Genomic DNA, 23,010 nt, shown 5'->3' with positions numbered 1-23,010 from the left:
TGTTTCCGTTTTCCAAGTGGTCATACTTCTTAGTTTTATCCTAAAATTCTAACAAAAGATTAACTATGTTTGCATAACCATGCTTTTATCTATATTCTCTTTTCATGATATAAGATTAAGTTGATAAAGGAAATTGCGGAACCCTTTAAGTCTTCATCTAGAACTGCATATGCTATTTCATCTTTGAAATTTTTTATCTTCCTGGCAAGGTATGTAAAGGTGGCTCTGTCTCTTAAGGAAGGAATTGGGATTTATACTGATTTAAGTCTCAAAACTGGATTAAATAGTCCATAGAGAAAATCGGATAAGAATCCTTCCACTATTAAATAGAAAGGTTAGCTGGCCTCATTCTGGTGAATGCCAAATGGAGCACAGAACACACTGCAGCATACATACACATAGGTTAAGGATTTTAAACGCCCCAAGTAGTTCATTGATAAAACAGATTTATAAAAGCTGCACATAGCATCATGTTAAAAGTGATAATTCTTTAGAATATGCATCTTAATGGCTAAATACTCAAAATTTAGTTTAATATTTTATTTTCCTAAACGGAAACATAGTATGTTCATATCAGACATGTAAAAAGTAGAAATTTAAACTGAAAAGTACAGAAAATAAAATTTTACAAAAATTCTCAAACTATTCAGAAATGCATAATACTGACGTAATAACATATAGGAGAAACGAAAAAGACATTGACATTGACTGCATTATTTGAAATATCCATTATCCGTCCCTTTTTTTTTTTTTCAACAGGTTAACAACCTTGTAAAACTTAGTAGTATGTTTCGCATCCACACACTATTCAGGGGTCCTCAAACTGCAGCCTGCGGGCCACATGCGGTGGTGTGATTGTATTTGTTCCCATTTTTTTTTTTTTTTTTTTACTTCAAAATAAGATATGTGCAGTGTGCATAAGAATTTGTTCATAGTTTTGTTTTTTTTTTAAACTATAGTCCGGCCCTCCAACAGTCTGAGGGACGGTGAACTGGCCCCCTGTTTAAAAAGTTTGAGGACCCCTGAAAAAATCCTCAAATGTATTGCATTTGATATTAATACCGTTGTAGGCTATTGTACATAATTGGTAAACAAGTATACACTGAATCAGCCTTCTCCAATAGAAATTGCTTCATTGATGGAAATCTTTAAATCTATGTTGTCCTATATAGTCTCTAGCCCACGAATATGACAGAGGAAACAAATTTTAAATGTATTTTATTTTAATTAATTTAAGTTTTTTTGCTTTTTTTTAGTAGAAATAGGATCTTGTTATCTTGCCTGCGCTGGCCTTGAACTCTTGGGCTCCCGGGATCTTCCTGCCTCAGCCTCCTGAGTAGCTATTATTTATATTAAAATATTCACCTGTAGCTAGTGTCTACCATATTAGACAGGACACCTTTAGACAACTAGCCTGTGTCAGTAACTGTGAAGTGGCAGGTCTAAGGTTGAGGCAGAAACAAAGACTTTATTCCTATAAATGCCACCAAAAAAGGCAGTCACACTCCAGCCTCAAAAGACACGGCAAGCTACACTTCTCATAAGCTTAGTATCATGATGGAAAGAAGGACTTGGTAGCCAGATTTGGAAACACCCATTCTTCATGCTACGTAAAATATTAAATTAAATAAGATACTTTTAAGATAACATTCCTTCTCAACATTGCACATCTGTATTCTCTCTCATCACACCCGTGACTGCAGCCAGATGCCCCCATGGACTCTGCCTTTAGACCACAGGCTGAATACGTCTGGAAAATGGTCCTTTCTAATAAAGGGAGAAATGTTTCCTGGGTGAACCAATATTTTGTCTTAGTCTGTCAGGTTTCTCTTTATTATAAGCATTCAAATAGTTTCTATAATTTTTCCCCTTGCTCTGCTCTAGTTCCCATGGCTCAAGGAACTCTTGACCTACTGTCCTGAAATGTCGTGATCTTCTAACTCTGGCCTGTCTTCTCCTTGGCAAACATCTGACCTGCTGCTTATTTTCCTGGCTTCAGCCAGAATGTCCAGGCTCTCTCACTGCTTTGCCTAACTCTACATCTTCTAACTCTTCTCTTTCCTAATACCAGACCAGCAACTGTGGTTTGCTGCTACCCAGTACGGCAGGTGCACATGAACCATGTAGTAAAGCTGCAACAGCAGGGCATGGGTAGTCAAAGGGGAGAATTTGGACTGATGGACTGAATCATACAATGAAAAGATCCTTAATGTCATGATCTGGATATATATATATCTGAGTTTCAGTCTCACCTCCACTACCTGTTTAACTCTGAATTAGTATGTGATTTCTAATATATCCCCAAATGAAAGTTGCAAAGAGTAATTCAGTATTATACCAATAAATAAAACTATTTATTTTATTTTATATAGCATCCACTCTAGTTACTACCTTAGGCACTCTACAAGTAGAGTAGAAGTAGGTAGAAGGAGAAGACCTGAGAAATAGATCAGTCAGGGAACTATAAAATAGTGGCCAACCCTTCCCCCCCGCCTCCCAGAAATGAAGTTATGGAGACCTATTGGAACATGGTGGTAATTTAAAGGTTATGGAGCCAGAGATAAAAGACTATTCCGAGGCGCGAGACGAAAGGAAGATGGAGTCCTGGTTTGTACGATTAAAATGGCTTTATTCGACCTGGGTACAGTGGGGGTGAGATCTCCAACCAGGAAAGAAATCTACAGATGGGCAATGGTGGATGGGGGTTTTAAAGGTCTAAAAGGTGGGGTTGGGAAATTCCTTTTCCTGGATTGGACATCTGCTTAAAGGGTGGGGGTCTGCCCATTTACCTTTCCCAGGGGGGACATCCAGTAGGAAAGGGTAGGGATTGATTCTTTCAGGCGGGTCCACCCTATTCAGTGGGGTTCCTACATTTGACTCTATCATAGGAAGGTTGACACATATTTTGAAGGAAGCAAACACCCTTATGAATAGATTAGATAAAGGGGGTGTAGGAGAGGAAGGAATCACAGATAACTCCAAGGTAACTGGCATATAAAGTTCAGATAAAATCAGGAAATGGGTATGAAGGACCAGTTAGAAAACAACTCACAGCAAGTCAAAGACCATTAAAGAACTTGTAAAAATCGCAAAGCAAGTTAATGCTACAACTAAAGCTGAGGTGTGGATATCTTTATTCCCATATAAAATAATCATTTTTTTCTTTTAATCTGAGATAAAAATATAAGACATCCAAATAAATATTTCATAAGGCCACTCAATTATATATAGAAGGTTGTAAATATAGTCATGGGAAGCATTCTTCAATAGCTACAGAAGGTTGAAACTATGAAGATGAATAACCTAAAAGAATTATGAAGTATAGCAGGAAAAAAGGAAAAGTCGGTCAATAATTTACAGTGCAAAAGAAATGGCACACCAGCCTGAGCCAGAGGGAGAACTCATCTAGAAAAAAATAGCAGGGCCTTGTGGTGTTAGGCCCAGCTACTCAGGAGGCCGAGGCAAAGGGATTTCTTGAGCCCAGGAGCTTGAGGTTGCTGTGAGCTATGATGCCACAGCACTCTACTGATGGTGACAAAGTGAGATTCTAAATAAATAAATAGTAAGAATCACAGACCATCTGAGGTTTTAGTCCTATCTCCTACCTCTCTTACCTTCGGGAATAATGATGATGATGAGGAGGAGGATGATACTGACACTAATTCAGCTCTTAAAATAGTCTTTTAAAAGACTTCTCTATATTATGTAATTTATTCCTGTTTCCACACTATGAATAGATGCTATTGCCAATTGATTCCACATTTGAAAGCACAGAAAGTTTTGACCAAGGTGACCAGTAAGACTAGTTAACATTTAAGTACAGATACTTAAGTTTCACAGAAACAGAGGTATGATGTTTTCTTAAGCTAAATTTGAGAGTAAAAAGGCAACCGAAATCCTGGTCACCTGGAAATGACCTTGGCAAACCAGATCATGTTGTCACCCTGGCTTTTAACCACCAAGCAATCTGCCTTGAATGACCTAGAACTGTAAGCGTGAATTCTCCCAAGTTTTAATCGTTGGACTGAATTCAGTTCACTGGAATTTCTTCTAACATGTAATTTTTCTCCTGCCTTCAATTCCTTCCTTACTATCGGCTACTCCTTTAATGGCAACATCATTTTCCAGGCATCCAAGTCTCTTGAATTCTGCCTTGTATCTTTGGATTATTTTATTCACAAATGATATCTTCTCTCCCAAATATTCTGTGCTGTATATTGTCCATCCCCATTGCCACCACCTTTATTTAGGCCTTAGTCCCCAGTTTTCATGTGGTGGGCTCTTCTCTCTCTGTCTTCATTCTCCTTAGTTTTCCCTTCATGCCATTCCTCTCATGCTATTAAAAAACATACTATGTATATTTTAAGCTACCTTTAAAAAAAACAAAGGTCTGACTCCTTTAATAATAATAATAAAAAAACCATCAGTGGCTCTCCATTGCTTTCAGGAAGCTTTGTAGCTTAATCTCCTACTCTTTCTTTGTATTCCAGGCTAAGTCAGGCATTCACCACCCATGCAGTCAGCAGCCTCCCCCATCTGTCTACAAAGGCCCCCCTGGTGGATTAGCATCCAGCAGGTAATAGGACATCAAAAGTTGTTTATTAAGGGGAATGATAAACCAATTCATAGCTTCCTACTTTGTAAATCCCTTAACACAGCATTTTCATCCAGAAAAATACGTATTTCCTACATTTATTATATTAACAATGCTGCAATTCCTTTTTGGGGTAAAGGAATGTCATAGCTAGGGGAAAAAAATAGGATGATCTTTTAAAAAAGTAGTAATGGGATGATATCTGCCATCCCAAGACTAAAAGACACAACCTCATACTTTCTTTATAAGCCATAAGAATATCTTTTATTACCTAAACAGATATCCAAGCTTTTGGAAATTTATTAAGATACTTTCCAAGCAAATAACTCCACAAAAATCTCACTATGCACAGAAATATAGTTTTGCCTGGCATGTGGCAGGGGAGATTATATATTTGTTTTCTCCAGGAAGAGGACCTGTTAAGGGTACTATTTTGGTCCGTGGAGATCACATTGTTGTGTAAACAGATATATCTGGAGGTTTTGACTAAAATGTTTTAAAAGCTGTTTCCCTTTTGTTTATGTTGTTACTGCTTAAATGACACTGAGATAGAGAGATAGCCCCTAAGAATTCTTTACCTTGCCTTCCTTCACTAACGCCCAGTATCTCTGGTGGGAATAAGAAAAGGTGTCTGCTTAAGTAATAGTGCCATGTTACTCTGCTATACAATGGAATAAAGTCATATGTTAACTAGAACACATAAGGAAAGCATGATAAAATCTAATCTGTTGTAAGGCATTGTGTATGTGGTGTCTTATAATGTTCCTTGAATTAAATAAATAAATTCATTTAGAAGTTTCTTGGGGATTTTTCTGGTTGTTTGTTTTTTAAAACCAAAATACTATATGATCCCCTAAATAAAATAGTTATCAGACAAAGTAGTATCAATCAAAGGCAATATGCTTAAAATTTTTAAGGGTCATGTCCTAACCCCAATACATGTATAAATTATCGTTAAGCAACAGACGTTAGCACTACGATTAACCCCTTTTCACTAGGCCAGCAGTTCTAACCTGTGGGTTGCGACTCCTGGTAACAATATCTGATAATACATCCTGCATATCAGATATTTACATTACGATTCTCTTTACTTCAGTTTGCTCATCTGTATTTATTTATTTATTTATTTTTAGACAGTCTCACTATGTCACCCTCGGTAGAGTGCCGTGGCGTCACAGCTCACAGCAACCTCAAACTCTTGGGTTTAAGTGATCTTCTTGCCTCAGCCTCCCAAATAGCTGGGACTACAGGTGCCTGCCACAACTCCCGGTTATTTTTTATTACAGTTGTCATTGTTGTTTTAGCTGGTCTGGGCTGGATTTGAACCCGCCAGCTTTGGTATATGTGGCTGGCACTGTAACCACTGTGCTACGGGTGCCGAGCCAAGTTTGCTCATCTTTAAAAAGCAGAAAACAGTAATACATCTCCTATGCCACTGTGAATATTAAAATCATAAATTCAAATTCAAACACAGAATAATGTTTAGGACACAGCGTACAATAAGTATTTGATTTACTACAACCATAAAAGGTTTTGGAAATGTATCAAACTTAGTATAAAATTTTTTCAAATGCTTTTTAATTTCAAGCTAAATCAAACACATTTGAATGAATAATGATACGCTTCTTATCTATCCAAAACCAGAAGCAAATAATCAAAACAGAAAAAAAATGACTAACCATGGAGCCAATAGTGTTCTGAAATGTCGGTTCTGATGTAATGGTGGTCATGAGTAGGCCCAAGAGACCGTGTGAACGCCGTATCTTTGCCAAGGAAATCAGAAGCTGTTCCAGAGTAGAGGTACTCATCTGAGAGGAGGAAAAAAAAATGTAGGTCTCTAAGACTATCACGATAGATCCTTTTCCAATGTAGATCTCTAAGAGTATTGCAATAGATCCTTTTCAAATATACCAACTTCACAGGATAACACTGAAGATGGTTATTGCTTAATATCAGAATTTGTTGCTTTATAAATTTTACTTTCAGATTTTGAAAAATTAGCGTCGTTGAAGAACAGATAACTCAATGAACTTTTGGTTAATTTGGTAAGCTGAGGCTGGATACTTGAATATAAAGAAGGCCAGATTCTTCCAAACTAAGGCTTGCATGGGCTTTAGCTGTCTTTTGACTATGCTGTTTCTCTTTCCCTCCTCCCTAGACAGAATTCAAAGAAGTATCATAACTAGGAGTTCCTCTCTGTAGCAAGACAAAAAGCATTGAAAGTTAAATGCCATAATGAAGGATGAATTATGTAATTAGTATTTACTTAACCCAACACAACCTCGATGACCGCAACTTTTCTTTGCCTAACCTCTGCAGAAAGGGAGCTTTCAGCGCTGAAGTCATGCTTTGTAATTATGACATGCTGCATTCCTTGTAGCTAATCGTGTCTCTAACAGTTCCGATAAACAGAAATTCTTGAAAAGGGAGTAATGTTACCATTACCACATACCAAGCTTCTTTGTCTTACTGTTTGTATTTGTGTAAAGTGCACGCTCATGTTTTATTAGCGAGAAAGGAATGTGGGAGGGAGAGAGATGAGGAGGACTAGGGGGACCATTAAAAGGAGAGAAGAAAGAGAAGAAAAAGATAGGATGGTGAGAAGAGGAAGACTCATACAAGGATGAGAACAGTTAATGAAGGTGAGAAAGAAGGAGAAAAGATGGGGGTTCAACGAAGGAGAAGGAAGGGGAGAGAAAAGCATGGGAGAGGAAAAGAAGGAAAGAGGGATTAGTGCTCCCCAGTGTCAGCTGGGGTCCTGGGTGGCAGCCGGCAGGATGAAGGTCATCTCCACAGAGGACGATGCTGCCCCTGTGACAACTGAAACTCTGGTATTTCAAGACAGAGTGTTAGACAACCATTTTGGGTTGCATTTCATAAAAACAATTTAAAAAATGTTTGTTCTGTACAGAACATTTAGATTTTTTAATGCCTAAATATGAGAACAAACACATTATTCTACCCTGAAATTGAATTTTCCTCTGAAATATGCCTTTAAAATTCTGCCTTGTACAAGAAGGCATCCCTGATTATGCCCATCTAAACATACATTTCACTGAACTCTTTGGGACAATTCAACCTTAATAACGACCATAGGTACTTCTAATGAAAAAAAATCCAAAAAGAGAGAAATTCAGCTATGTACAACCGATGTAGACAGGTACACTGCTTGCATCCTCTTAAGGAACTTCCCTAAAATGGCCAATATTTCATTGCAGAGAAAGATTAACAAGTAACAACAAAGGCATTATAAAATTGGTAAGAGTAAAGAAAGCAAACTATCACTTTGAAATATATAAAAAGCCAGGGATTCGAATGTTTTGTCAGGAAAAAAAGATGCGATATTTCAACTTAAAAATTAGATCTCAATATGCAGGCTTTACAACTGTCTTCTTTGTATATAAAATTACTTACGGATTCCTGAAAGCAGTGACCAGTGTCTACAATCTATTGTTTTGTATGAAGGGTGTGTGAACCACACTTGGACGATGAGAATCACAGAGCATCTATCTCATTTTCTGAGAATAATGACTCACCATTAGTCATATAAATTTCAACACACACACATGTGCTTTTTAACTAAAAAAAAATCACTGGTTCTCACTAGGTGAAAATTGAAATGTCATGATGTTTCACTCTTATTCTCTATTCAAACACTTGATAGACAAGTTAAATAAAAAGAAACTAAAGACATGAACCAAATCAACACAAAAAGATTCCTTATAATGCCTAAAATTCAGAAGTCTTCCTTCCGACATTCCTCCAAACAGACTGCAGACCAAATAACACTACCTTCTTGGAACAAGATTGTCATCTCATAAGAGAATTTAAGATGTGTGCAGGCTGAAAGAACACTGACCGAGCTAGAAAAGGTTCTCATGCCCTTTAATATAATAGGTTATAATAAAATTGGGGGGAAAGTTGTTATAGAATTCTATTATCTGTATGCTATAGCTTGATTAATTTCGTTCATTAATTTACCCTCTTATGGAATTGCTAAGTTTAACTTTTTTGCGGAGCCAAATAGGGATATGGCTCAGTATAAGAAGATCCCAGACATATATCTCATAAAATTATAGAATAAATAATTGTGTGTCCTTTGCATTATAAAGAATTCATTAAATGGTTCATTTAAAAAGTAACTATGCAAACATTACAGGTTATTGTGGCCTCACTTTATTGATAGGGAGGTTCAGTCTAGAGGAATTTGACACTAAAATACTGGAACCAACCAGCCAGTGGAAGATTAATCAAAAATTATCTTCAGCTCAATAGGAAAATGTGGTTTAGTCAACACATACCTCTTCAGAGAATCATTCAAAAGTAAGAGCTGCTTATCATGATCTTACCTGTCATCACTGAAGCAAAGGGCTGCTGAGGATCAAAGGGACATTTCAGTCTGCCAGACTCCAAATTATGTGCATCTAGTTTGAATGTAGCTTCCTGTTAGGAGAAATGTTAACACAAGTGAGATTTTTAAAAAATATCACAATCAGTGAAAACACAGGGTAGTGAAAACATAGCGTAGAGCATGCACATTGTGCTATGCTCTTTAACTCTTTAACTCTGTAGAAAACAGTATATTACCTGCCAAGACCGACTGCCCATGTTTTGGTCTCCTTTGGCCCAAAGTGGTAATGATGATATTGAGTGAATTTTCAACTGGCAGTAGTAACACTTGCATAGATTCATTTAGTCTGGACCAATGCCAATATCAAAGCCACCACCAAGAACACATTGTCTTAAGTTTAATAACAAATTTATTGAGCATAAAAACTAACAATCTTTTAAGGAATAAATTTGCTATGATAATTATACGATGATTTGGATCTATATAACTAAGCATCCTTAACCAGACTTCTTAAGTTTTTATAATATTTTTAAATTTTAGTGACATAAAAGTTTTCTAAGGCAGGCAGATTATCTTTAAGCTGTTGATATATCTGGACAAAAGAAAAATCCCATTGTAGTATTTTCACTATTATGAAAACACTGTACACATTAAAGCCACAGAGTTATTTTGGCTGAAACATCTATTTTTATAATAGTGGCCACAGACGGAATGACATTGGCAGACTTCTAATATTCAGCTAAAAAAAAATCTTAAGTTGAACTTTCCAAGAAAAATATGAATATATAATGAATATGGCCCCATGAGCTTGATTATTTTGTAACAGTGACAACACTGCCATCCAGAAAGAGTGATGACTCACCCTGCACATGCACTCGCTAGGGAAATCCAGCATTTCAGACATTCTCTCTAGATGGAGTATTTACTGAGTTGTATCAAAGCATACATGCAACAGGCGAGGATCATTCAGTGATGGTTACATGGAGAGCAAGCAATGGGGCCCAAGGCATAGAGGAAACTGGATTCCAAGTTGGATTATGTTGTTATTTCAGATATTTTTTTCTTTTACACATCACCAGTAGTAACTCTTATGTGCTTAAAAATTGGCAACAGCAGTTTAAATAGTCTGATTAACACGGCTATTCAATAATTTTAAGTAACCATACTCTAATACAAATAAGGGTACCTGACAGTTAATAGACAGCAACCAAGGGCCAGCAAATTCATGTGCACTGTCTTATAGAATTCTCACCACGAGTTTAATGTTGTAGCTACTTTAATAACTCTAGATTTGCAAGTGTACTATTGAGGATAGGAGGGGCTATCTCATTCATTGTCACATTGTTAGAAAAAAGCAAAGCAAGAGTTTGCACTTGGGTATCTTCAAAGTTTATTCTCTTAACTAATCTAGTCTCATAATTTCAAACTCATGGATTTAAAAAAGTTTCAAAATAAATGTATAGACCCACCATGGCCATGTAACATGATCACACGCACATGTGTTTAGTCTGAACGGGTCAGCTAATGAAAAGTTGTGATTGTGAAGTTTAGGTATGACCGAGTTTAATGAGAATGCATTTAGGGCATACTTCCAAACTGTGGTTGTGCCCAAAGATATGTGAGGAAAAATACCTATAAATAGTGACATATACTGTATTTAAATATCATTAAGGGTACATTATTCTCCACAAGTCAAACTAATCTGTTGATTCTAAAACTTATTATAAGGGGTTTAGTGAAAATAAAACTGAATCCTACTGCTCCAGAAAATTATAGTAGAAAAGCCCAAAGGGGAGAAGGTAACAGAAGAGAGGAGAGCAGAGAGAGAAAGAGAGAGAGACCTAGACATGAGAAAATATCAGAATGTTATAGTGGATCCAAGATACTAAACAAACTCTTAATATTGTATCAACTTCTCTTTTTAAATAGAACATTTCATTAAATTCTTAAGAGAAGCCCATAAAATTGATACTCATAGAAACTAAAGACAATGCATCCCTTATAATCTACTGGAGAAAGGAGATAGCAAGAAAACAAGTTTCCTTATATCAATTAAGGATACTTATGGGGAAATGATGCTAAAAAATGATGGATGATTCAATACATTTCTTGACATAAACTGAATTACACAGCAATGTAAGTTTTGAGATTTCAATTTTAAAAAATTTTTATTATGAAATTCCTTAAGCTGAATTAACCACACAAAAAAGCACCTGTGTGGGCTACACATATGAAAATACTGTGGGAGAAGTCAAGGGATAAGTACATGGAGAAGGTAGAAGACAGTATTTAGTCACTGCAATAAGCAAAGTCATTGTCATTGAAGGTGAGATTTGCAGAGAAGAGGTTCCAGGGTAAAGACCCTACTTCTAGTCCAATTATTACACAGATTCCTGGCCCTCCCGGTATTGCCAGATACAAATGTTATTTTATTATTTCATTCAAACTATAGACAGTATGTACCACATACTTTTGAAACTTATTCCTCTGTACACTTCTGTCTTCCTGTTGCCATGTGATGGATAACTACTAAAGGGCTGAAATAAAGTCCGCACTAGGCCAATGAGTTTATGATCCTTTTCTCATTTTATCCTCACAATAACTCAGTAAGGTGGCTGCTATTATTATCATCATTTTACTGAATAAACAGAAGCTTAGAAAGTTTATAGAGTGTGCGTGAGGCCATGGAGTTGACTCGAGCCAGATTTCATGCTCTGGGTGTCCAACAGCAGCAGTGCTGACTTCTGTCTTGGATTCCCACTCCAATTTTCCAGTAGGATGACCCACTGGATACGTCTCAGATGCAGAAGGTACAAAATGAACTCATCATGTTTCCCTCAAACCCATAAATACTCTCACATAAACAGACAGCACCACTCTCCAAGCTCCTGCGAAAGTCACAAATCTGGGATTTACCCTTAGTTTTTCCCTCTTGGTCTTCATTGTCCAGTCACACTGCTCCTGTCCCCATAGTGACCCTTTCTCCACCTCTTTTGTACATTGTTCTCTCTCCCCAGCAATCTTAAGAACAAGCTTATTGATTTGTAAATGGAAGGGCCTTCTTCATTCCCTCTGGAACTACAATGATTTCTCAGGACTAATGATTCATAAGAAGAGTTAACAGTCTTCAAGTAGGGCTGCCATACAATTACGTGTACTTACAACCAGCTGAATCCTTACAAGGCTCAATACCCCTGTTCACTTATAATTCTCTTATTCATAGAACTTGTAAATTTAACTGCCCTAGGGGTTCTTGATAGTCCCAAAATAAGTAATTAGCTCCATCAAAATTCCCTTTCAGCACTTGTGACTTTTAAGGAGCTATGAAACACTATTTGCCTTCCTCAGCAGGTTGTGAGCTTGGCCTTTTGCCTAAGGCCTCAAAACACATCCAAGCCGAGAGGCCATCTCATATAATTATACCCTATGCTATCAGCTACTGTTATATATTACCCTTCATCAAAGCAAGGCAGGAGAATATTACACCAGCCACAAAAAATGATGGATTCAAGTTGCCAAGTCTCCTATTATGGTCACATTATTTTCAAACAGTTGGGAATGTGTTGGTTAGACAAGTTGGTTACAGAGGAAACTCTATCCAGCCATGGCTGTTGGTTTGATCTTTGTGTGAATCAGCTAAGTCAATGCAAAACAACCCTCCAATAATGTTGCAAATATGTGTGGTTATTCTCAAGAAATACAGTCATGTGTTGCTTAACAATGGGGTATATTCTAAGAAATGTGTTTTGGGGCTATTTCCTAATTGTGTGAACATCATAGAGTGTACTTACAGGAACCTAGATAGGATGGCTTACTAAACACCTAGTCTATATGGTACCATTGCTCCCAGACTTCAACCCTGTGTAACAAATTACGATACTGAATACTATAGGCAAATGTAACAAGATGGCATTTGTGTACCTAAACATATGTAAACATAGAAAAGATACAGTAAAAATATACTGTGTATATATACATATGTATATATATAATATATATATATATATTTTTTTTTTTTTTCTGAGACAGAGACTTCCTCTGTGGCCCTGGCTAGAGTGCAGCAATGTCATAATTGGTCATTACAACTTCAAACTCCTGAGCACAAACAATTCTTTTACTTCAGCCTCCTAAATATCTGGGATTATAGGCATGTGCCATCATGCCTGGCTGATTTTTCTATTTTTTTTTTATAGAGAAGAAGTCCTGCTATGTTGCTCAGGCTGGTCCTAAACACCTAACCTCAAACAATCCTCCCAGTTTGGCCTCCCACAAGCCACCACATCTGGTAAACTATGGTATTACAAAGTTACGGGACCAGTGTCATATATATATATATGTGTGTCATTAGGGAAGTTTTGAGAAAGACTCTGTTGTGGTTCTTATTTCACTTACAAGAAAAAGTGTCCTTTCTGATTTACCCGTGCAAGTTTCAACTTGCTCGGCTTATCACTGTCACTGGAAGGGTTTTGTTTGTTTCCATCCACACGGATTTTACATTTCTTGATTTTTGTTTATCTTAAAACTTTTGTAATGACCTGTATATATGGTCTATGGTTGACTACAAAGTTGTAACGCAACACATGACATGCATACACGTGAGGATGGCATTGCATATGAAGGAACAATTTGAACCACACATTCTAAACCTCAGCTGGGCACTCTTGCTCTAGAGATGGGCCACCTTGACTCAATTTGATGCTGGACCATTTATTTACTGGTTGAGTGATTTTAGCATGTTATTTATTACATTGAGATTTGATTCTTGCTAATCTGTAAATTAGGAATTATAATGATATCAACTTCATTAATAGTGTTGTGAAATTTTAAAGAAATAATCCATGGAAAGTGCATGACAGTTCATAACACAGAGTACTCTAAAATATTGGTAAGTAATTACGTTGCTAAAATCTGCATAATTCTCATTTATTAAAGTGCTCACTGATATCTGGAATACATTACCTCTAATCAATGCAGCCTTTATTTTCACTATGTGAATTGGGTCCAGTAGAAACAATGAGTTCAGTGTGCCATGGACTATTTACATAAATGGTCATTGGCACACTGACTATTCATTAAAATTCTTCTTATTTAATGTCCACTATTGTAAATGAAGATAACAGGTCAACATTTTTGGATGGGATAAAGAAATCACTTACAAGATTTATTTCCATTTCAACATCTATGGGAAATGGACTTTTACCAATAGCAACATACTACCTCTCTCTATATATAAAGGGAACTCAAGAAAAAAATAAAAACATATATGGACCCCATAGAACATAAGGCTTTTTGACATTTTAAACTATTAATTTTGGTTATATCATTGAAAACAACTTAATAGAAACAATTTATTAGGTTAATAAGCTATTTGGTAAAGTTGACATTCCATAAAATAGTTAAGCACATGAGTTCTTCCACAATTCACAAACTATATGTTTCAATCTTTATTTTTATATCTTCTTGTTTTATGTCATAGGCATTAAATAACAAGATAGTACAATAAATTATGTCTTACATGCTATTTGATTACATTACCTCTTTATAGACTCCAAGATCAATATATCCACATATTGGGTGAAATGCTCCAGTTCCACACACATAAATGTGAGTTTTGTTATAAGGTTGAAGTACTCTGATGAAATTTGCACATTCTGTCTATTAGGCATAAAAAAAACAAAAGCACATTAGCATAAAATTTAGGTTTTCAAAATATTATCTCTTATACCACATGTTTTCTAAGGTAGACAAATCATTAAAAATAAAGAGCACCAATAAAAAAAGGTTTATGGTCAGTGTATAGAGTAAATATTTACTTAGCAAAGTGAGACAAAACAAATATAGAAACTGTGAGTTACAAAAGTGAATTTTAAGTTTTCTCAAGTTATGAGACTTTTGAACTGACTAGAATTAATTAGAAAACAAATCTCTGTAGTGGTACTCAATGAGGTCTAGAAAATGGGATATAAATAGAACACAAAATAAATAGATAAATATATATATATGTATTTTTTTTTTTTTAAGTGATTGGGTCTTTCTGTGTTGCCCAGACTGTCCTTGATCTCCTTGGCTCAAGCAGTTCTTCTGCCTTGGCCTCCAAGTGGCCGGGACTATAGGCATATACCCACAGCAGCTGACATCCATACTTTCTTTCAAGCAGTACATAGAAAATAAAGTCCATCATGTCCCAGTCTTACTGACCACTTATCTTATCCCACATAGCAACTGCTATTTGCAGCATCACCCATCCAAGTTACACGGAAGACAGAATACATGTATTCTATCCTTATTGACAAGAATTCCCTACCACTTATTTCCATGTACTTTCAAATGTTACATAGTCTAATAATTACTTCCTGCTGATTCCAGTAGTCTCTTCTGTTTTTCCCAGAGATATTTTTTTTACACCAGGTCCACTTTTTAATGAGATCCTCATATTTCTTCTTGTTTTTCAAATGCTTCTGCCTAAAAATATTTATTTACATCCTCATCGTCTTTCGAACTTAATAATTTTGTATTTTTGGATATCATTATTTAACCATAGCTGCATGGCCCAAGACTCCCAAGAAAACACTCAGCTATAGCACATTTTTATTCTAGGTAGACTCTAGCCCAAGAGAAGCAAGTGTTTACCAAGTAAGTTGGTAACCTGTGAAACCAAAAGATTTTATAGAAAAAGTCCAGTTTCTCCCTGCTGAAGTGGCTGTGCTTTCCTTAGTAGTCAAACATTCACCTAATGGCCCTTGTTGTTTTTAGGGTTCTTAGGAGGATTAAAAAAAAAAAAAAAAAGACAATGACCTAATGGGCAAAGTGGTTCTTAGAATGAAATGAAATGTTAAAAACTCAAAAAACGACATAACTGATATGATTGCTATAATTTTTACATGGATTAAATGAGATAACTTCCTTACCCAGACTTTGACCTACACAAAATATTCAAATACTAGTGGCCAAATACTAGTGGCCATGCTGATTTTAGCGTGAATGGCTATCTCTGCAATCTGTGCTTCAGATTCCCTAGTCCTGAGGGCTTCCTTCACCCAACTGGCTTGCAGTTTTGTGTCTCAGAGATTTTAGATCCTAGTTAATAAAATCTGCAGAGCCTATCACAAAAGAAGGCACAATTAACTCATTGAGTCTTCTTCTGCCTGCTTCCTTATTTAAAAAAGCATATAGTTGTATAACGGCTGTATAAAATGTCAGTACAGGTCCCTCCGTTAGCCACACGGGTAAAAAAAAATGTCTCCTATGGAGTAGGAAGACTCAGCACTGGCAATAGGAATGGGCCCTGCAGAGTTGCTTAGCTTGCATGCTGCAAAAAAGACATCATGTCTAAGAATGTGTACATCACACAGCAGACTTTTTTATCTTGAATATTTTCATATGTTTGTATGGTTTTGCATGTTAATTATACATTGACTTTTTTTTTATTAAGAGGTGAGAAATGGAGTGGGGGGGGGAGGTTGATATAGGGAGGGTAAACGGCGGGACCACACCTACAGAGCACATTGGAAAGGTACAAGTCAAATCTATCAAATGTAGAACATAAATGTATTAGCACAAGTATACATTGACTCTTAAGAAATACAGTTTATAATCACTAAGTCGATCTTCTGGCAAATTTTCTTGTTTAACAAAATCATATTAAATCATTCTATGAAGAAAAATCTTCTACCTTTTCCATTAAAGTTCCTGACAAGGAGAACTTATTTTCTCTTTGCACTAAGGCCCCATAGGGAGCTAGCTTCATGTTATTAATATTATGTTAGGAAAACTCAAATGAAAACGTAATCAGAACAATGGGTTGGAACAAACGGTGGAGACACAGTAACATTAGAAAAGCTAAGACAAAAAGTGTAAAAATGTGATCACTGTATAAATTGAAATGATGGTCTCCTGGCTAGTGTAGGAGACTTCAATATTTTCTAGCCTATATTTGGCTCACTTGTGCTCTTTCCTCTGTGAAGAGGTTCATGCTAGGATGAAGCTACCCAAGGAACAGAACATAGGGCAAGAAAGAGTAAAATTACATGACTACAGTGAGGTAGGATCCACTTGTGGCCAGTTATAATCTTTACTTAAAAAGCTCGGCTACCAACTAGCCATAAAATTTAGAAAATAATTTTGGAAAATTCTGATAGAAATATTTGCAAAAAGAAATAAAATAACTCCCTTTCCAGGTTACCAATTCTGGAGTCAGATAGTTTAGAACCACAGCACTGTTTAAAGAGGCAAATAAGGCCCAAGATGAAGTTTTATATACACAGAGGATACAATTGTAGTAATTTTTTTTAAAAAAGGATTTGAATCACACCTACAACATTTCACGTCTTTTAACTTTTCTAGCTAGTCCTGGGAAGTAAACTATCACGCACATTCCCTGACTAGATGAGATATTACCCAGTATGAATTCCTGAAAATCCTCCCTGATCTCTGACTGGACTAACACGGGATAGAACAAAGTACGGATGAGTTCTAACTTATCTGACACAGTTTACAAAAACGTCAGTTCAGCTCAAAGTTTTCAATCAGAAAGCAGATAGAAGGTAGTTGTCTAAGCAGCCCAGAGGCAATGGAAAGGCGTTGGTTACCTGAGGGAAAGAAATCTGGGAACAGAAGTCAGAGATAAGGTCTCCCACTTTCAATTTTGCCTGAGGTGGACATTTAAAGCCAAACAATCCTTGCTGCAGAAGCTTTACAATGACTTCCTTTGTGATGCATAACTTCATTTTTTAAGTCTTACAGATTCGGTATTGTTTTCTTTTCGTGCACAAAGCTTCAAGGTTTTGCTTAAATAGCAAGATCAATAATTAACTTGATTTAATTCACTTAGGGACCCGCATGGCTATTAATGGTAGTGTAATTCTGTGAGGCATGAAGAAAGATAACTTTGAGAAGCAGCTTTTTTAACTTTCTCTGAAAGCTGGCTAATTTGTCAGCCATTGCCCACAATGGCAATTGTTACATGTGACCAAACAACTCGGTAATATATTCAGCTCAGGGAAAGTATTGAATTTCTCCGTCCTTCTCTTATTCCACCTACCTCTCCCCTTCCCACTTGCCCCCAACCTCACTCCCATTAAAAGAGAGGGAAAAAAGAGAGGTGGGGGAGGGGATGAGAGAGAACCAAAAACAAGCTTTGTAATCGTCTCAAGTAGCATTCCATGTTTCAATATTTTATCTATCAGATACATTCATCCACACATAAATAATCGAATAAGACAAATACTGCTCCAGGGAAAAGTCAAATATGTATTAGCCTATGCATTCACATTAGGAATTTTAGTTTTTTTTTGCAGATACCTAGAGCAATATTAGCAAAACAGAAGTACTTCAAGATGAACACAGAGTCCAGGGAATTCCAGTATAGCTTTATAAGCTAACTGACTTGCAATTTATTCAGGTTAAATAAGGTTCTGATTAGGAATCTGCTCTGTTTTTATTTTTAGTGTATTTTGCAGAATTTGTGAGCATCAACCATTGTTTGTGCATTTACCAGACACCTGTCACTTTGATACATGTTAGGTTTGCCAAGAAGGTCTCACACAGAAGCCAGTGGGCAAAGATATCTGTTTAGGACTTAGACTGTTTAAAATATTCCTATATATTGTCAACACTTCAAAATAAATATATGAAAATCCAAATATCACATTTTTTTAAAAAACGGATGATCTAATAGTGAAGATTTCTACAGAGCAGCAATGAATTATAGTAAAAGACAAAATAAAACATTTTAAAGAAATGTATTGAGAGATATTCTTATTTTAATATTTAATATTTAAAAGACCGTAGATCAAATAACTGATAAAGAATATTTTTTGAGTAGAACACAAGTAATAATATACCGTACATACTATATATGTATATATACACACACATGTATACGTACATGTGTGCATATGTTTTATAAATTCATAATCACTAAGAAAAAGGCAAACACTAAAATCAAAACAAGCAGATTATAGGTATATACTGTTAAAAAAAACTATTTACTACATAAAATATTTAGTATTCATAGTAACAAAGGAATTTCAAGCTAAAACAACAAAAATAATTTTTTTGTTCGCAATGATTAAATATACATATTTTACTCATTGCTCTGCATTTGTTTAATCATTAACGGCATGTTGTGTCTGAGATTAGCAAGGATACAGGGAAATATACCCTCTCAGCATTTTGTATACTACTGTTTACACACATGAGGCAAAAACTTTTTGGAGGGCAATTTTGCAATACATGTATAAAAACTTTTATGTCCTTAACAAGACTACTTCATAAGGATGTCACAATGTTTATATATAAGTCTTTGCATGTGCAGCATCATGTTCAATAGTAAAAATTGGACATGTATCAAACTTCTAACAATAGAGGATTGATGAAATAATCTATTAAGGGAATTCAGAATAGCTATTAAAAGTAATGTTATAAAAATGAATTTAATGACATGGGAAAACGCTCATGGCAGTCTGTGAATTAAAAAAAAAAAATGTTTCAAGGGAGTATATATACCATGATTTCATTCTGAAAAATAGTAAAATAGTAAGATAGAAGAATAAACATCAAAATGTCACTAACTACCTCTGGGTAGTGTTCATGGAGGAGGGGGTATTTATAATGGACTTGTTTGTCTTTTCTTCCTTGTATATAACTTGCAAAATTTCTACAATAAACACTTGGAATTAACTCTGTTAAAAATGGAACGAATTATATAATAATAGACTCTATAGCTTGAAGATCCTTTACCTCTGTGCACTGTCTCCATCGACGAGGCTGTGCACCTCCAAGGTTAAGCTACGAACAGAGCCCAGGCCACCTTTACCTGAATTGAGATGTTCATCCCACACATACATAGTCAGGGTTGTATAGGTTAGTGATAATCTTTTGAATAACTTTCTTCTCAAGAGAAGGAAAACACTACCAAATATCTTCCTGTTACCTCTTACCTTCCTTGGATTCAAATGGAGACTGTGTGTATAAGTGAAATACTGTCCTTTTGTGTCCTTTTCTTCCACTGCCTCTCCAGCCCAATTAGCTAACTTACATTAGGGTAAATAATTCACTATTTTGCAGTTATATAGCACCTTTGTGTAAAGAGACAGTCCTTCTAAACTCTTGTTAATCGTAAACACACTCTTGGGAAGTAGGTAAAAATTACTAGAGGGAGGGGAGAAGCAGGGTAATGCCACAGGTAATAAAAGATGCCAATAAAACCACAGAGTGTGCTGGACAAAATCTAGGCGAGGCTCTCCAATGGAGGGTCCACATCTACATTATGGGGAAATGATATGAGAGATACAGCTTTTAGACCTGATATGCAGATTTCACAGTGTTTTGTAAGAGCACAGACAGTGGGGCAAGACTTCTGGATTCAATTTTCGGTTTCACTATTTACTAGATGTGTGATATTGGGCAAGTAATTTAATTTTTTCTAGCCTTAGTTTTCTCATCCAGAAAATAGGGAATAATAATAAGATCTAATATGCAGTATTTTTGTAAGGATAGAAGGAGATTATAAATGTAAAGCATGGAAAGTAGCTTCTTCAACATAGTGACTGCTATAAAAATGTTAGCTATCATTATAAATAATAACGTTCTACAATAGAACATTATTTTAAAAAAGGCAAATTGAAAAAGAAGAGAAGGAGACTTGGATTATCATGACATGATTCAACATCAAACTTTACAGTCTATAGTAAAAAGAGAAAAGCTTCTCAAATCTTTAATGCTGGAATAGCAGCGGATGTGTTTAAAGGTTAGAGGTGGTTACTAGCTTGCAAATATAACTGAATTGGAAAAAGATGTTTTATATAGAGTCCTAAACGCTCAAAGATACAACTTTCAGAATAGTTTATCACCCCTTTTGCTTTACAAAGAGGAGCAATTAAGTTACTATATAACTAGAATTTGTGAACATAATGAAGCTAGAACACTGTCAGAATTTAAAACTTCACTGATTGACCATGACTGTTTATCTGTCATCTACCCCACGGGAAAACTGACAGTAGTTCACTGAAGTCAATTGAAAACATCATTTTCCTTCTTGCCTCCTTATCATACGCTCAGTACTGATGAAATACACTTCACAATGTTCATATGGTTATGCCATGCTTCCACTGTTCTTTCAACAAAATACTTTTGAAAACTCTCACAACTAAAGCATTTCCCCAAGTATTGATCCTTTTGTAGACATGGGCACCTGTTCAGTGTTGGGATATGGAACAAGGTGGAGATATTAAATCCATCTGAGGAAGAAGCATCTGTTCTAGAATATTTTAATTCTTTCATTTCCTATGAAAAAAATATACAAACTGTTTTTCATTGCATTTGAACTAACACTCCCTGATATTTCTACCAACATAAGTGTGCCTGAAAGGATCATATTTAATACTAACCAAATAGAAAATAAATTATAACCACAGCTTTTGTTTCATTTTGATTATTTCGTTGTGTATTACTATTACTATGTATGCCGTCATTGGTAATACACGTATTTGCAGCCCCAGTTACATTGAACATTCTATGAGGACAGATACCATATCGGTTTCATATGCACATTTATATACTTATTTAGGCTCTCTAAAAATATTAGTTGAATAAATGAATGAACTAAGCTCAGATTCTCAGCCTTCTAGAGTTTCCCCTCAATTCATTAGGCATCACATATCATATTGTTTCACTTCTATCACATTGATAGAGAAATTTTAAAATCGAATTGTATTTTAATACTATTTGTTATTTGTTATTATTAAATATGCAGGAATCTCTCAGCTTCATACATGTGTGTCATTGTGGTTAGAAGTAACATTGGGGGAGGTTGCCAAAGAAGCCCCAAAATGTCCATGTTCTTTTCATCTTGAGTTGTATTCAAGATGTGACTTCTTTGGAAGAAAAAGAACAATTGTCCACATCATCATAGTGAAAGAAGTCAATGCAGAATGCAGAGCATCTGGCCTGGCCTAGAGCAGTCAGATGAAGACAGAGACAGCTGGGGCCACAGCTCTCGTCTGTCACTGCTGGAGACAAAGTGGGTAACACCTTTGGGAACACACAGGACTACCCGGATAGTGCAAACCAATCCAGTCAGGACCACATTAAAGATGCGTGGTCTAGTCCAACCTAAAACTTTCATCTGGTGCTTCTGCTAAGGCCCAGACTACTTTATATTAGGATCCCTATGTATCTTGTCTAAGTTATTTCATGTCATTATTATTAAGAAAACTTTACAGTAAATTATTTCTAATTGTTATGCCAGAATGTTGTGTCCTTCATTCTCAACTAATTCCTTTGTTATCTCTACAATATCCTCATATAAAAGAATTTTTCTAGGTAAATTTAATTTCAACTCAAATGAAATTAAATATTATTTCTATGTCTGCTATGGTGAAATAACCGACAGTTCTGTGTACGTTTACAAAATACTTGTACACTAAATGAAAAATATGCGTTCCTACAAAGAAAATAATTTCTGATGGTTTATTTTTGAATATTTTAATGTATTACTAATATTTTTTTGTGAATAACATTCAGAATTAATACATTAAGAAGGTACTTTATTTCTACATTTCCAGATTTTTTGTGAATAATATTGGTTTCAGGAAGACAGAAATACTGTATACTATATTAATCTTAACAGAGAATGTGTTAGTTTATTCTTTAAAATGATACACTAATACCATTAATTCAATAAAATTTCATACAAATATTTACTTTTATATTAATACCAATTACACAAAGATAATTTTTAAAGTTTCATACTTACATTAGTGTCTTTCCCAGCTAATTTACATAATTCAACTCGTTCTTTTGCAGCAGGCCAATAAATCTGTAAAACATTTCACGGTATGTCAAAATCTGGATATCTAAAACATCTTGGCATGCAACAATTCTAATTAAAAAAGTAGATATGTTAAAATTGAAAAAGGGATATCAAGAATGTCATTAGAGTTACTGTGGGAATTTTGATATTTAAATATTTTCCCATACAACTCAGAAAAATTTCTAAAAGAAAATTATAGGGTCATCCATTTTTATTTGTTAATCTTCTAGTGTCTTCTTTAAAGTATATAAT

At 35.5% G+C, this 23,010-nt stretch overlaps 1 protein-coding gene across 2 annotated transcripts in view; it reads right to left on the bottom strand.

The window, feature by feature from the left end:
- SEMA3D (semaphorin 3D) overlaps positions 1-23,010 on the bottom strand; it is a 206,112-nt gene that overhangs the window by 67,415 nt on the left and 115,687 nt on the right. For both annotated transcript variants that reach the window (XM_053553864.1, XM_053553863.1), the window contains 4 exons: positions 22,702-22,764; positions 14,481-14,600; positions 8,944-9,037; positions 6,274-6,402 (listed from right to left, as the gene is read on the bottom strand). In XM_053553864.1, the coding sequence (XP_053409839.1) occupies positions 6,274-6,402; positions 8,944-9,037; positions 14,481-14,600; positions 22,702-22,764 (406 nt within the window). The remainder of the gene's footprint in view (positions 1-6,273; positions 6,403-8,943; positions 9,038-14,480; positions 14,601-22,701; positions 22,765-23,010) is intronic.

Source organism: Nycticebus coucang, chromosome 11, assembly GCF_027406575.1.
Source record: "Nycticebus coucang isolate mNycCou1 chromosome 11, mNycCou1.pri, whole genome shotgun sequence".
Lineage (NCBI taxonomy): Eukaryota > Metazoa > Chordata > Mammalia > Primates > Lorisidae > Nycticebus > Nycticebus coucang.
The sequence above is the reverse complement of the archived record's forward strand: the minus strand, read 5'-3'. Positions and strand labels throughout refer to the sequence as shown.